Source organism: Carassius auratus, unplaced genomic scaffold (genome assembly GCF_003368295.1).
Source record: "Carassius auratus strain Wakin unplaced genomic scaffold, ASM336829v1 scaf_tig00016903, whole genome shotgun sequence".
Lineage (NCBI taxonomy): Eukaryota > Metazoa > Chordata > Actinopteri > Cypriniformes > Cyprinidae > Carassius > Carassius auratus.
Window position 1 is genome coordinate 165,658 of NW_020524722.1, and position 14,007 is coordinate 179,664.

At 41.3% G+C, this 14,007-nt stretch overlaps 1 protein-coding gene across 1 annotated transcript; it reads right to left on the minus strand.

The window, feature by feature from the left end:
* Positions 1–959: 959 nt before the first annotated feature.
* LOC113075366 (zinc-alpha-2-glycoprotein-like) lies at positions 960–8,252 on the minus strand. Its single transcript, XM_026248068.1, has 6 exons — positions 8,143–8,252; positions 5,701–5,949; positions 5,279–5,548; positions 4,911–5,183; positions 2,273–2,383; positions 960–1,825 (listed from the first exon to the last, which is right to left on the minus strand). Exons 1-6 carry the CDS (start codon positions 8,204–8,206, stop codon positions 1,728–1,730), a joined length of 1,065 nt encoding a protein of 354 aa, XP_026103853.1. The 5' UTR covers positions 8,207–8,252; the 3' UTR covers positions 960–1,727.
* Positions 8,253–14,007: the final 5,755 nt, after the last annotated feature.

The window sequence follows — 14,007 nt, forward strand, 5'->3', positions numbered from 1 at the left end:
TGTGGCGCCTCCGCTGCGGGCGAGATGCAGTAGTGGGGGTCGGTGATGGTGAAGGCCTCCGTAGCAGATCGAGATCCCGCAGCTGTTCCGCGTGCGCGGAGTTTAAATGCGGTCCTGCCGACATCGAGCAGAAACTCGCGACTGTATTTGCGCTTACAGACAGGTAGACGCGACGACAACGTACAAAAACACTGCGACTCACAAGACAAAAAACACGAAAACACCGTTCTGTCGGGACAGAGAGAAGCCGCTGCGTGTGGACGCGCCGCCATCTTACGCCATCTTATTTGATGAAATGCTGGCATAGGATGAGGTCGGAGAACAGTTAATCCCGAGGAGTGAGTCGCCGTGCCCATACCTCGACAAGTACATGACACTGACCGAGATAACAGAGAGAAAATATGTTTTCAGATGCTGCTTGTAAAAATTATCAGGGTCCAGCCTGGCTATTTTTTTGGTACTGTTTGGAGGTCTTGCATTTTGTTCTGCAAAGGCCTACAGTACATTAAGCATGACCATGCAACAGGTGCATACACTTACTTGTGCGCACATTGTTAATTACATGTATTTAGATTGTTTTTGTTGCCAAATTGATAAGGAACACAAAAAACTATTAAACTAAACAATTACACCTGCCTATCTGTTTGACTGACAGTTTTGAGCACTGAGCTAGCATTGACTTGTAATAAAACGTGTTCAACATAAAAATTTAATTTTAAAAGTAGCTTAGATGTAGCAAGCTACTGTTGATGTAGCTTAGCTTGCTACATTTCCCAGGGGGGTAGCTTCAGTGTAGTGAAGCTTAATTTACTGTAGAGTAACTGGTAGCTTAGCTCACTACATTTTCCAAGTAGCTTGCCCAACACTGGTATTAGTGCTGTTTTGGACGTATTACATGAATTTGTTTACTGGATCCTGGACTTTCCAGGAGTTTTCTGGTTTAAAATGATCTGACTGCAAAAACCTGCTTCTTTTCATTTGTGTTGTTTTTGTCATAATGTAGAACGATAATGAACTGTTATGCCTTCGTACCCCACACACTGACAACCCTTGAGGTAAACCGACTACGGTTACATTCACATTCATGTGGTTTGTCAAGATGAGAGGTGACTCCTTCTGGTAGTATGATTGATATAATTCAGTGTCATTTCTAACTTTGGTAATTTCACTGGGAATCTACTCGTCAGTTTTCATCAACAAGCCCCGTGCATTTAGTAATTCTGTGAATTTTAGACAATAGCACTTACCCATTTGCACACCTGCCAAAATATGTGCAATCTGCTTAAATCAATAAGAAATTCAAATCTGATGTGAACAAGAAACTATTTGTTTAGACATCTGAAGTTACTGTTTTGAAGAGAAAAAAACTCTCATTTGAGGACTGAGCCACAGCGACTGAGAAAAACTGTAAGTAGTTTGAGGTAATAGAGCTTTGTTGTGTTTTCAGGAATGGGAGCTGCAAAATTTAGTGATGTGATGACACTGACAAAACCAAATAAAAAAATTAAGCAAAAAAAAAAATATTAAAACAGTGTTTTAAATTTTAGTCTGTCAAGTAATCCCAATTAAAAAGCTAATACACTACTGCAAAAAGCAATTAAAAATTAATGAGCTTAATGGACTGTGTTTGTACAGTATCTACAGAGTAAGTGAGTGATATATTCACTCATGAAATGATAAGATCGTAGATGTCACATCCAGGATCCTGCTTGTCAGTGTGTATCTGGTTAAATGCTCTCATGTGAATCACTTGCAGTCAGGGGATCCGCTGATCTTGAGGTAATGTTCTCACGTTCTGTGGTGGAACTACTGCAGTTCATCTGGCCTAGAGATGATACAATATACTATCAGAAAACTTTAGAATTAGCATCAGCTTGTGCTGATTTCATACCAATTCAGTACGTTATATGTTTCACTTGATAAACCCCACTCTAAACCAACCCAACCGTTGGGTTGTAAAACTCAGCATTTTTTAGTGTGTGCACATATTCAACTCATAAGCCTTTATGGTACCAGACTTTACAGCATGGTTTCCATATTTAAATGCTGAATAAATATTAAATTAAATAATTAATCTCAGGTTAGAGACAATTGAGTATGAGAAAAATTAAATTTGAAACATGCTGTTATAGTGTTTGTCCTGTTTGGAGTTGATGGATGGTCATTTTTGTGTATGATATGAATAATATGGAATAATATTGTAGGTGAGTAAATAATGGGTCAATTATGATTTTCTGATTCTGAATTAGTCCTTGAATTAATATGAACTCACCATTGAACCTTCTGTTTTTGTAGAGTAAAAACATGATGTATAGAACTGCAATCACAAGAGCACCTGCAGCTACTGCTGCCCAGTGATGACTTCTAGATCCCAGACTTCCAGCTACAGGGGAAAAAAAAAAATGTTCTAAACATTCTATAAATTCATGCAACAAGTAAATACAGTTTCTTGACTAATTCTGAGCTGCAGCTGGAGTAAGAAGCTACTGTAAAACAATTTTGCATACAATATTAAAGGGTAAGTTCACTGAAAAATAAAAATTATGTCATTAATAACCAGTGTTTGGAATAACGCCGTTTAAAAGAACGGCGTTAGATAACAACGTTATTTTTTCAGTAACGGGGTAATCTAACTAATTACTTTTCCCGTCGTTACAACGCTGTTAACATTACTGGACGTTAAATGCGGTGCGTTACTTTGCATTGATTTAATAAACTATGTAATTCGAACGCACCCCTGGCTCACACAGCGAGTGAGGAGGTGGGTTAATAACGAGATAATCGATTATGATTGGCTAAGGCAGAGTCATGTTTTTCATGGTAACCAATCAGAGCCAGTGTTTTTACGCCAGCGGTGTCAAACACACAGACGCACGCGAGATTCGCGGCAGCAGCAGAGATGGCGAGTCAGGAGCAATCCGAGGAAAAGTTGGCGTTTTCAAGGTGGAGCTATGAGCACTACTTCAAATTCATTGTGGTCAAAGGCAATAACGTGCATGTAATGTGTACATGTAACATGTGACACACCATCTACAAAGCTAGTGGCCAAAAACACTTTTCTTACAAAGATAATACTTGGAAGTGCAGGATAAAACTCTTGCTGTCTGTTGACGTGCAATAAATATTGAAAGTAATGTAGGAACACCTGTCTGTTCTACTCATTTTAACTGACTTGTGAAAACTGCAACAACAACAGTAACGCAAATAGTAACGCAAATAGTTACTTTCCCTGGTAACGAGTTACTTTTATTATAGAGTAATTCAGTTACTAACTCAGTTACTTTTTGGAACAAGTAGTGAGTAACTATAACTAATTACTTTTTTAAAGTAACGTTCCCAACAGTATAACTCACCCTCATATTGTTCCAAACCTGTAAGACCTCTGTTCATCTGTGGGACACAGTTTAAGATATTTCAGATTTAGTCCGAGAGCTCTCAGTCCCTCCATTGAAGCTGTGTGTACGGTCTACTGTCCATGTCCAGAAAGGAAAGAAAAACATCAAAGTAGTCCATGTGACATCAGAGGGTCAGTTAGAATTTGTTGAAGCATCGAAAATACCTTTTGGTTCAAAAATAGCAAAAAGCTATGACTTTATTCAGCATTGTCTTCTCTTCCGTGTCTGTTGTGAGAGAGTTCAAAACAAAGCAGTTTGTCATATCCGGTTCACGAACGAATCATTCGATTTAACCGGATGTTTTTGAACCAGTTCACCAAATCGAACTGAATAGTTTTAAACGGTTCGCGTCTCCAATACGCATTAATCCACAAATGATTTAAGCTGTTAACTTTTTTTAATGTGGCTGACACTCCCTCTGAGTTCAAACAAACCAATATCCCGGAGTAATTCATTTACTCAAACAGTACACTGACTGAACTGCTGTGAAGAGAGAACTGAAGATGAACACCGAGCCGAGCCAGATAACGAACGAAAGATTGACTCATCGGTTTTCGGATTACCAGTAGTTCTTTCGGACAGTTCAATTCAATAAACCGGTTGAAGAAAACGGTTCACCGGTTATGTTGCGCTAATGACTTCATTTGCGATGATTGCCCGTGATTCAAGCCTTCGGTTTACCCGCGCTCATAACACTAGCACAGAATCAGTTCAGAATCAATCACCAAAAGAATCAGTTCGGTTCAGACGCTCTGTGTGTCGGTCTGCTTCACGCTGAATCACACATGCGCAGTATCATCAGCTCCTCGGTTCACGAATTGGACGCGTCTGACAGAAACGGTTCTTGACTCGTGAACGAGTCATTATCTGGCTCGGCTCGGTGTTCATCTTCAGTTCTCTCTTCACAGCAGTTCAGTCAGTGTACTGTTTGAGTAAATGAATTACTCCGGGATATTGGTTTGTTTGAACTCAGAGGGAGTGTCAGCCACATTAAAAAAGTGAACAGCTTAAGTCATTTGTGGATTAATGCTTATTGGAGACGCGAACCGTTTAAAACGATTCAGTTCGATTTGGTGAACTGGTTCAAGAAGATCCGGTTGCATCAAGTGATTCGTTCGTGAACCGGATATCAAAAATTGCTTTGTTTTGAACTCTCTCTCACAACAGACACGGAAGAGAAGACAATGCTGAATAAAGTCGTAGTTTTTGCTATTTTTGAACCAAAATGTATTTTCGATGCTTCAACAAATTCTAACTGACCCTCTGATGTCACATGGACTACTTTGATGATGTTTTTCTTACCTTTCTGGACATGGACAGTATACCGTACACACAGCTTCAATGGAGGGGTTGAGAGCTCTCGGACTAAATCTAAAATATCTTAAACTGTGTCCCGAAGATAAACGGAGGTCTTACGGGTTTGGAACGACATGAGGGTAAGTTTTTAATGACATAATTTTCATTTTTTGGTGAACTAACCCTTTAAAGTCTGACTGTTAATATGGTCATATTTACCCCATGATGTTGTAAATGTCTGACCGCTGTGAAGGACGTGACACTCATAGCCCTGTTTCTCATCTCTGTGTATCTTCACACTGGTTCTCATCTGAAAGGTTTGGTTATCGTTGGGTCTGACTCCAGAAGAGCTGAAGGGTTGGACTGTGATGTTGTTTAGCGTGATCTTCATCTCTATGTGTTTGGGGTAGAAGCCAGTGGCCAGACAGGTCAGATTCAGCTCGCTTTGGTCATGAGGAGCTGCAGATGCAAACATGTGAAGAACTGGAGGAGCTGCAATAAGAAGCAGATGATAGAGGAACTGATTCTGAACAAAAAGACATTAATGATTGAGTTTGAAACACTGAAGTCATTAGAGAAACACATACTGTTTACTGAAGCATTACATGTGGAGATCCAGTCCATGCAGTCTTTGAGGTATAACTGAAGAAGATGATTGTGAAATCTGTCAGCGTCCCATTTCATTTTGGTTTCTTTTGCATTTGGACTTTTTTCAATCCACTGCATTGTGTCATAATTAAAGAAAATAAAATCCTCTCCATCATATCCGTACTCATCAAGAGCGTTCACATTCATCACTGCTCCATCTGGATGTTTCTCCACCTCACAGCCGACTCTCCTCTGTAGTGTATGGAGGCCTAAACATGTCAATTCACAAATAAATAAAAAACAACAACTCATCATTACAAGTTTAAAAATATGTTGTAACTGAATAAATAAAGTGATATATTTTTAAGAGTACAATGCTTTTATGGGTCAATGTCATTCAAGTAAAACCCAATGAATTCACCTTCACATCTGGAGCTTGTGCAGTTTGCCAGAGAGTTAACCAGATTTATTAACCAGTCTCTAGATTCATGAGGTTCTCTGGTATATCTCCAGATTTCTGCATCCAAACGATCTCTTTTCCAGCTGTGTTCTTCATTACTGTAGTGAGAGATCGATCTGTCGTCATACACACACACTGCACTGAACACAGGACCAGAGACTCCATCAGGTTTGCTGAGGACGGTGTAAACAAACAGGAGATGGTGTCTCTCTAAAGATAAATAAAGATAAACGCAAGAGAATAAAAGTGTTAAGGTCATGTCAACATTACATATAGTCAAACTGCCTGAGAATACTCCAATTAATATCTTTATCTCTCTCTTAAATAATTCAGATCCATCTCTAAGACAGGTCAGTTCACTCAAGCTTATTAACACTAATATTATTTACATACCTCAGATTTATTTTATAATATGTAGTACTATAGTAACTGTAACTATAGTATTGTTGCAGAAATGTGAGTCATTCACATCAAATTTTATTATGTTATCAACATACACTAGGCTTGAATTAAACATTAAAGCAGTTATGGGTTTGAACTGCAATGTTTTTAACCTCTTCACTGTCACCCACCCTTTTTAAACATAGAGAAGTGAAAGTACACAATTCAAAGTTAAATTATTCTGTATTCAAAAGCGTTTGTGAATTATAACAAAGCGCTCCAACACTCATATTACAAAATAAGAGCAAGAATATTAACTTGCTGAATCATTTAAAAATCTATTAAAATAAAAGTTCTGGATTGCACAAGACTAGTTCCACCTCAGATTGAGATTACAGTATATCTTCCCACAGTGTCAGATGCTTTCCACATCAGACAGTCCTGAAACAATTACAAAATTTAGAGCCCGCTTCAACTTTCATATACGTGTTGTTTTGTTTCTACTTTCAGAAAGCTATAAAAATAAAAGTTGTGAAAGTTTTGACATTTGCCAAGTATGGTAGCACAAACTCGGAATTGGTGCTCTGCAAATAACCCATCCAAGAACACACAACCGGAGCAGCTATAGATCCAGCGCCCGGGGAGCAACTGGGGATTCAGTGTCTTGCTCAAGGGCACTTCAGCCATGGGTATTGAGGGTGAAAGAGAGTGCTGTTCATTCACTCCTTCCCACCTACAGTACAACTCCTGCCAGCAAAGAGACTTGAACCAGTGACCTTCTGGTAAGTAGTTCAACTCTCTAACTATTAGACCACAGTTGCCCCAAGTTATAGATTGTTCCACATCATATTGAGAATACAACTTCCCACAGCGTCAGCTGTGTTGTTTCAGGACTGTCTGATGTGGAATTACAAAATAAGAGCCCCTCAACCTTCATATAAAGGTGAATCTCAATAATTTAGAATGTTGTGGGAAAGTTCATTTCAGTAATTCAACTCAAATTGTGAAACTCGTGTATTAAATAAACTCATTGCACACAGACTGAAATAGTTTAAGTCTTTGGTTCTTCTAATCGTGATGATTTATGCTGTGGCACCCGGGGAGCAGTTGGTGGTTCAGTACCTTCCTCAAGGACACCTCAGTCGTGGTATTGAGGGTGGAGAGAGCACTGTACGTGCACCTCCCCCCACCTACCTACAATTCCTGCCAGCCCAAGACTCGAACTCACAACCCTTGGATTGTGAGTCCGACTCTTTAACCATTAGGCCACGACTTCCATGATATTGCTTGACAATCCTCATAAGGCTGTGGTTTTCCTGGTTGGTTGTGCATTTTTTTCTTCCATACTTTTTCCTTCCACTCAACTTTCTGTTAACATGCTTGGATACAGCACTCTGCAAACAGCCAGATTCTTTGGCAATGAATGTTTGTGGCTTACCCTCCTTGTGAAGGGTGTCAATGATTGTCTTCTGGACAACTGTCAGATCAGCAGTCTTCCCCATGATTGTGTAGCCTAGTGAACCAAACTGAGAGACCATTTTGAAGGCTCAGGAAACCTTTGCAGGTGTTTTGAGTTGTTTAGCTGATAGGCCATGTCACTTTATTCAAATTTGTTGATATTTGGAGGGTTTTTGTGAAATGTGAGCAAAAATAGTCACATTAAAAGAATCAAAGACTTAAACTACTTCAGTCTGTGTGCATTGAATTTATTTAATACACAAGTTTAACAATTTGAGTTAAATTACTGAAATACATTTTTCCACATCATTCTAATATTTTGAGATGCACCTGTATATAAAAGTTAGGAGTCTCATATTTTGTAATTCCACATCGGATTAAAGTATGTCTTTCAGAGTCAACACGTGGCTTTTTAGCTATGAGTAAAGAAAGGAAAAGTAGCCTACACTTTTAGATTAACACGATTGCACTCGTGGAGAAACAAAGTTCTTTTTTACCAGCAGGATTACTTGTATTAGTCCAACCACCGGAAAAAAATACATTAATACATATTGAATACCTTACCGGAATAAACGCAGCATAGCCCGATGTACACAAACAGTACAATGAGAGAGAACATCAAATCCATTTAAAGTTTAGAAGAATCTGCACCGAACAAGTGTAGCAAACACCATAGACATGTCTATGACAAACACCACATGGCGACCAACTTCCTGGTTCAGGTCTCCTGCTTGTAAGATGTTTCCTGTCAGATGTCAAACAGACATTTATTAAAATGCATGTAAAACTGCTTCTAAGACCTTTATCAGAGTACACGGCAGATGATTCCCAGATCTTGGCCTAAAGTACTTCTCTGCCGGCATAGTGATCATTTAATTAAAAAATTTTTATTTTTAAATAATTTTTTACTTTACTATAATATGAAACTTTTAGTTTTATACATGGGGGAAAAGCTATGAAGGATGAACAAATATCATCACATTAAAAATAACTTTCAAATTCTGTAATACTTAAAGCATTAAAGAGTAACTAAACCCTAAACCAACTTTTTTTAGTTAATGATCTGTAAGAATGGGGCTTTATAAGTGCTGTTCATTGATTCGAGTAACTTTTTTGACATTTGAGTATAAAGTGTTTTAATTCTACAATATATGGTGTAAAAACGTCTGAGTGTTGCCCTCTTCAGGTTGAACGGTGGCTACTGCAGTTGATTGTTCCTATTGGATGTTGCGGAGGCAAGTGATGTAAGCGGTGGCAGGTGACGTAAGCAGTTTCCAGCTCACCACACCCCTTGGTACGAGCTACCACGCCCTTGGGAGTATAAAACCATCTTGTTCCGTCAAAAATCACTGTAGTGACTCAGTGAGTTGGAATTGCGAGTATTGAAAACGACCAGGAGGGTAGACTATTATAGCATCTATTTAGCATTGCAATTATATAGTTATTTAGGTTATTTTGTGTAGCCTATGTAGTTAATTAACATAGTTGTTAGTGTAATGTTAGTATTGTTAGAAGCATAGTTAGTTAGTAGCATAGTATTGCATCAGTTAGGATAGCTTCAAGTTAGCGTAGATTTATCTGTATTTAGTACAGTGGTCAGGATGGTACGTAGGTGTAGTATTGCTGGTTGGTAATTTTTCCAGCAGGCTTTAAAATTAAGCGCCAGTGGTTGCATGCACTTGGCCTGGAAGACCGCGAGTTCCCCCCTAGAGCTAGAGTGTGCAAACTGCATTTTACGCGGGATTGCTTCTCCAATGCAATGGAGGTGGAAATGGGCTTCTCTACACAGCTTGCGCTGAAAAGCGACGCGGTGCGGGAGTTAAGAGCACAGTTTGAGCCAGCGGCTCGAATTGATATGGCTCAGTCCACAGACACCTCACATTTTAGCGACTCTGACAGCAGCTGTCAATCAACCCGTCACTGTGGGTCTCAGGTTCACGCACCACCCGCTCAGCCCCGCCCTAGGTTCGTCTCCTCTATCTCCGCTGTGCTCTGCCCACTTTTCAGCATTTTTCAAATATTGCCAGTGGGTGGAGTCAGGCTCTGACCAGGGGTTTAGTTACCCTTTAAAGCGCTGGGAAAAGTTGTGTGAAGCTGTCACGAATCTGGTATATGAACTTCCATCCATTCACCACCAGAGGTCACCCGCTCACTACATGGACTCCGGCACTACACCCACTGTTGCACTTCACCCCGGACTACAGTTCCCATCACCCATTGCACTAATTGCACACAGAGCTGAAGGCACTGATCTCACACACACTGCTGAATATGCTGATTACACTCACTATATAAACACTCACTCAGACACCTTGACGCTGCCGAGTATTGTATGCGCCTATCACTAGTTAGCTGGTAGCTACCCTACGGAGCCTGCTTTTTTGAGGTTTAAGTTTACTCTTAGTCCTGCCTTGCTTGTTTCCCTGTGTTCTCTTCTTTGCACGATTGCCTCGGATTACCTCTCTTGTTTATCCCTGTTTGGATACTGTTTGCCCCTGCCTGGACCTTGCTTGTACCTGGATTATCCCTCTTGTCTCACCCTGCTGGATTACGTTTGCCGTGGACTGACCCTTGCTTGTTTCTCGGACTGCTCTAGCCTTTCCTTCTACACCTTTTCCTTCTAGTGATTGCCATCACCTGATCTATGCCCTTTTCTGACTGTCTTGTCAATGAAAGCTTTGCATATGGATCCGCACGTCTCCTGTCTGGTTCGCTCCGTTACAGAAGCATTTAAAATCACTCAAAAACATTAGAGCATTTCTGCCACAAGTTGCCCCTGTAGATTTGCCCGAAGTGCGCACACACAGAGCAGTGAACACACACACACACACTGTGAACACACACCCGGAGCAGTGGGCAGCCATTTATGCTGCGGCGCCCGGGGAGCAGTTGGGGGTTCGATGCCTTGCTCAAGGGCACCTAAGTCGTGGTATTGAAGGTGGAGAGAGAACTGTACATGCACTCCCCCCACCCAAAATTCCTGCCGGCCCAGGACTCGAACCCACAACCTTTCGATTGGGAGCGCGACTCTCTAACCATTAGACCACGACTTCCCCCATTTGTGTTTATTGAACAATGTTTTTCCTTGTTTCCACATCAGGGGCGTTTGTTCTGATATCAACTTTAACAGAATTCTTGTACATCGGTCATGATGAGAACACAAGGCTGTTTATTCAATTTTTGGATCAGAGAACTTCCATTCATTGCAAAGATCACTACTTCCATTCACTGCAAAGACACTTGAGCGAGCTGTGTTCAACCAGCTTTCTATGTTCTTTGTACAGAACAACCTCCTGGACAGCCACCAATCTGGCTTCAAAAGTGTCCACTCAACTGAGACTGCCCTGCTCTCGGTTACTGAAGCCCTGCGACTGGCAAGAGCAGCTTCAAAATCCTCAGTACTCATCTTACTGGACCTGTCTGCTGCTTTTGACACCTTTTAATCACCAGATTCTCCTGTCCACCCTCAGAAAGATGGGCATCTCTGGAACTGCACTCCTGTGGGTTAAGTCCTACCTCTCTGACAGATCCTTCAGTGTGTCTTGGAGGGGTGATGTTTCTAAGTCACAACAACTTGCTACTGGGGTTCCTTAAGGCTCAGTATTTGGACCACTTCTCTTCTCCATCTACATGACATCATTAGGATCTGTCATTCAGAAGCATGGATTTTCTTATCACTGCTACGCTGATGACACCCAACTCTACTTCTCATTCCAACAAGATGACCCGACGGTAGCTGCTCGCATTTCAGCCTGTCTGAGTGACATTTCTAGCTGGATGAATGACCATCACCTTCAGCTTAACCTTACGAAGACAGAACTCCTAGTGATTCCAGCTAACCCATCATTTCACCACAACTTCTCTATAATGCTGGGTTCGTCAACCATTACTCCTTCAAGGACAGCCAGAAACCTAGGAGTTGTGATGGATCATCAGTTAAGCTTCTCAGACCACACTGCTACAACGACCGATTTGCCTTATACAACATTAGGAAGATTAGACCCTTCCTGTCAGAGCAAGCCACCCAACTTCTTGTCCAAGCTCTTGTTCTCTCCAGACTGGACTATTGTAATGCTCTCCTGGCTCTTCCTGCATGTATTGTCAAGCCTCTGTAACTGATACAGAATGCAGCAACAAGCTGTACTGCGTTTTAGAGCTATATCACTTTATTCTTTTTATCGACTATTTTTAACTTAAAAATCAATTCTATACACATTCGTTTCCGTTTATATAATGTGTGAATATATCCTCTATTGTATTCTACAACAAAAACAATCAGAGTGCCTCGCTATCACCAGTTTTATTTTGATCTCCTGGGTCCGCTATTAGCTTATAGCCCGTTAGCATCAGCGGTGTGGTTGCAAGCTAACTGCGCTTACATTGCTAATACTCTATTCACACACATTACCACTGCTGTACTCACTGTTACTTGCTTTAATGGCGGATTAATGTCTCCACTCTGTGGAACTCGAGCTCGAGGCCGTGCGGAAGCAGATTCGCGACCTGGAGGTGAGGCAGGCCCAGCTGAGAGAGTGGAGAGCCACGCTGGAATCATCCCGGGCTGACGCTCACAAGTCCGGGGTAAGTATACAGCGTGCTGTTAACAGTCCCACCACGTCTACTCCGTGTGTTTCTCTGCACAGGCCCGGTGCACCCAGGACGCGATCTTCCCAGATGTCCTTCACTCCGACGCCAGGACACCACGGACCCTGGGTGCATCCAGCGCGGAGAAGGCGAGCCGGGGCCCCGGGCGACGACTTCTCTCCCTCCTGCCTTCGAGATCTCCATCCGGAACCGCTTCGCTCCCCTCCGCGAGACAGGACGCGACGCTGTGATCATCGGAGACTCCATCGTCCGACACGTCCGTGCTACGTTAGCCGAAGGTAAAGTGCACACTCATTGTTTCCCTGGTGCTCGGGTTTTCGATGTTTCTGCGCAGATACCCGCGATCCTGAAGGCCGACGAGAGCCCCAGAGCGGTCGTGCTTCACGCCGGGGTTAACGACACCACACTGCGGCAGACGGAGACGCTGAAGAGGGACTTCAGGAGCCTGATCGAGACGGTTCGCAGCACGACGCCCGCAACGACGATCATCGTGTCAGGACCACTGCCCATGTATCGACGAGGACACGAAAGGTTCAGTAGACTTTTTGCTTTAAATGAATGGTTGTTGTCATGGTGTAAAGAACAGAAATTGCTATTTGTTAATAACTGGAATCTTTTCTGGGAGCGTCCTAGGCTGGTTCGCGCTGATGGATTACACCCCAGCAGAGTCAGAGCGGAGCTGCTCTCTGACAACATCTCCAGGACACTTCGCTCCATGTGACTAGTAAGACAATTCTCAAATAACTATTATGATGAGTTTTGTTCCACCCGCTTAAATTATAAAAGTACTTGCGCTGTAAAAACTATTAAGACTGTGTCTGTTCCCCGAATAGTGAGGTCAAAATATAAATATAATGTAGGATCTAGAAAAAATCTTATCGTAATTAAACCAGAAACATGTAAAGTAAATGAACAAAAACAATTTTTAAAGTTTGGGCTCATAAATGTACCTCACACCCAAAGCAGTTATTGTAAATGAAATGATCACAGATAATAGTTTTGATGTACTCTGCTTGACTGAAACCTGGCTAAAACCAAATGATTATTTTGGTCTAAATGAGTCTACTCCACCAAACTACTGTTATAAGCATGAGCCCCGTCAGACTGGTCAACAATATATAGTGATATTCTCAATGTTACCCAGAAAACAGCATACAGGTTTAACTCTTTTGAAATACTTCTGCTAAATGTTACACTGTCAGACATGCAAAAGAAATCTAATGTATCTAATGTATCTAAATCTAATGTATCTAATGTACCACCAGGGCCATATACAGAATTCCTAAAAGAATTTGCAGATTTCCTCTCAGACCTTCTAGTTACAGTTGATAAAGCGCTAATCATGGGAGATTTTAATATTCACGTTGATAATACAAATGATGCATTGGGACTTGCGTTTACTGACCTAATAAACTCCTTTGGAGTCAAGCAAAATGTCACCGGGCCCACTCATCGTTTTAATCATACACTAGATTTAATTATATCACATGGAATCGATCTTACTGCTATAGATATTGTACCTCAATGTGATGATATTACATACCATTTCCTTGTATCGTGCATGCTGCGTATAACTGATATTAACTATATGTCTCAGCGTTACCGTCTGGGCAGAACTATTGTTCCAGCCACCAAAGAAAGATTCGCAAATAACCTGCCTGATCTATCTCAACTGCTATTTGTACCCAAAAATACACATGAATTAGATGAAATGACTGACAACATGGGCACTATTTTCTCTAATACTTTAGAAACTGTTGCCCCCATCAAATTGAAAAAGGTTAGAGAAAAACGTACTGTGCCATGGTATAACAGTAATACTCA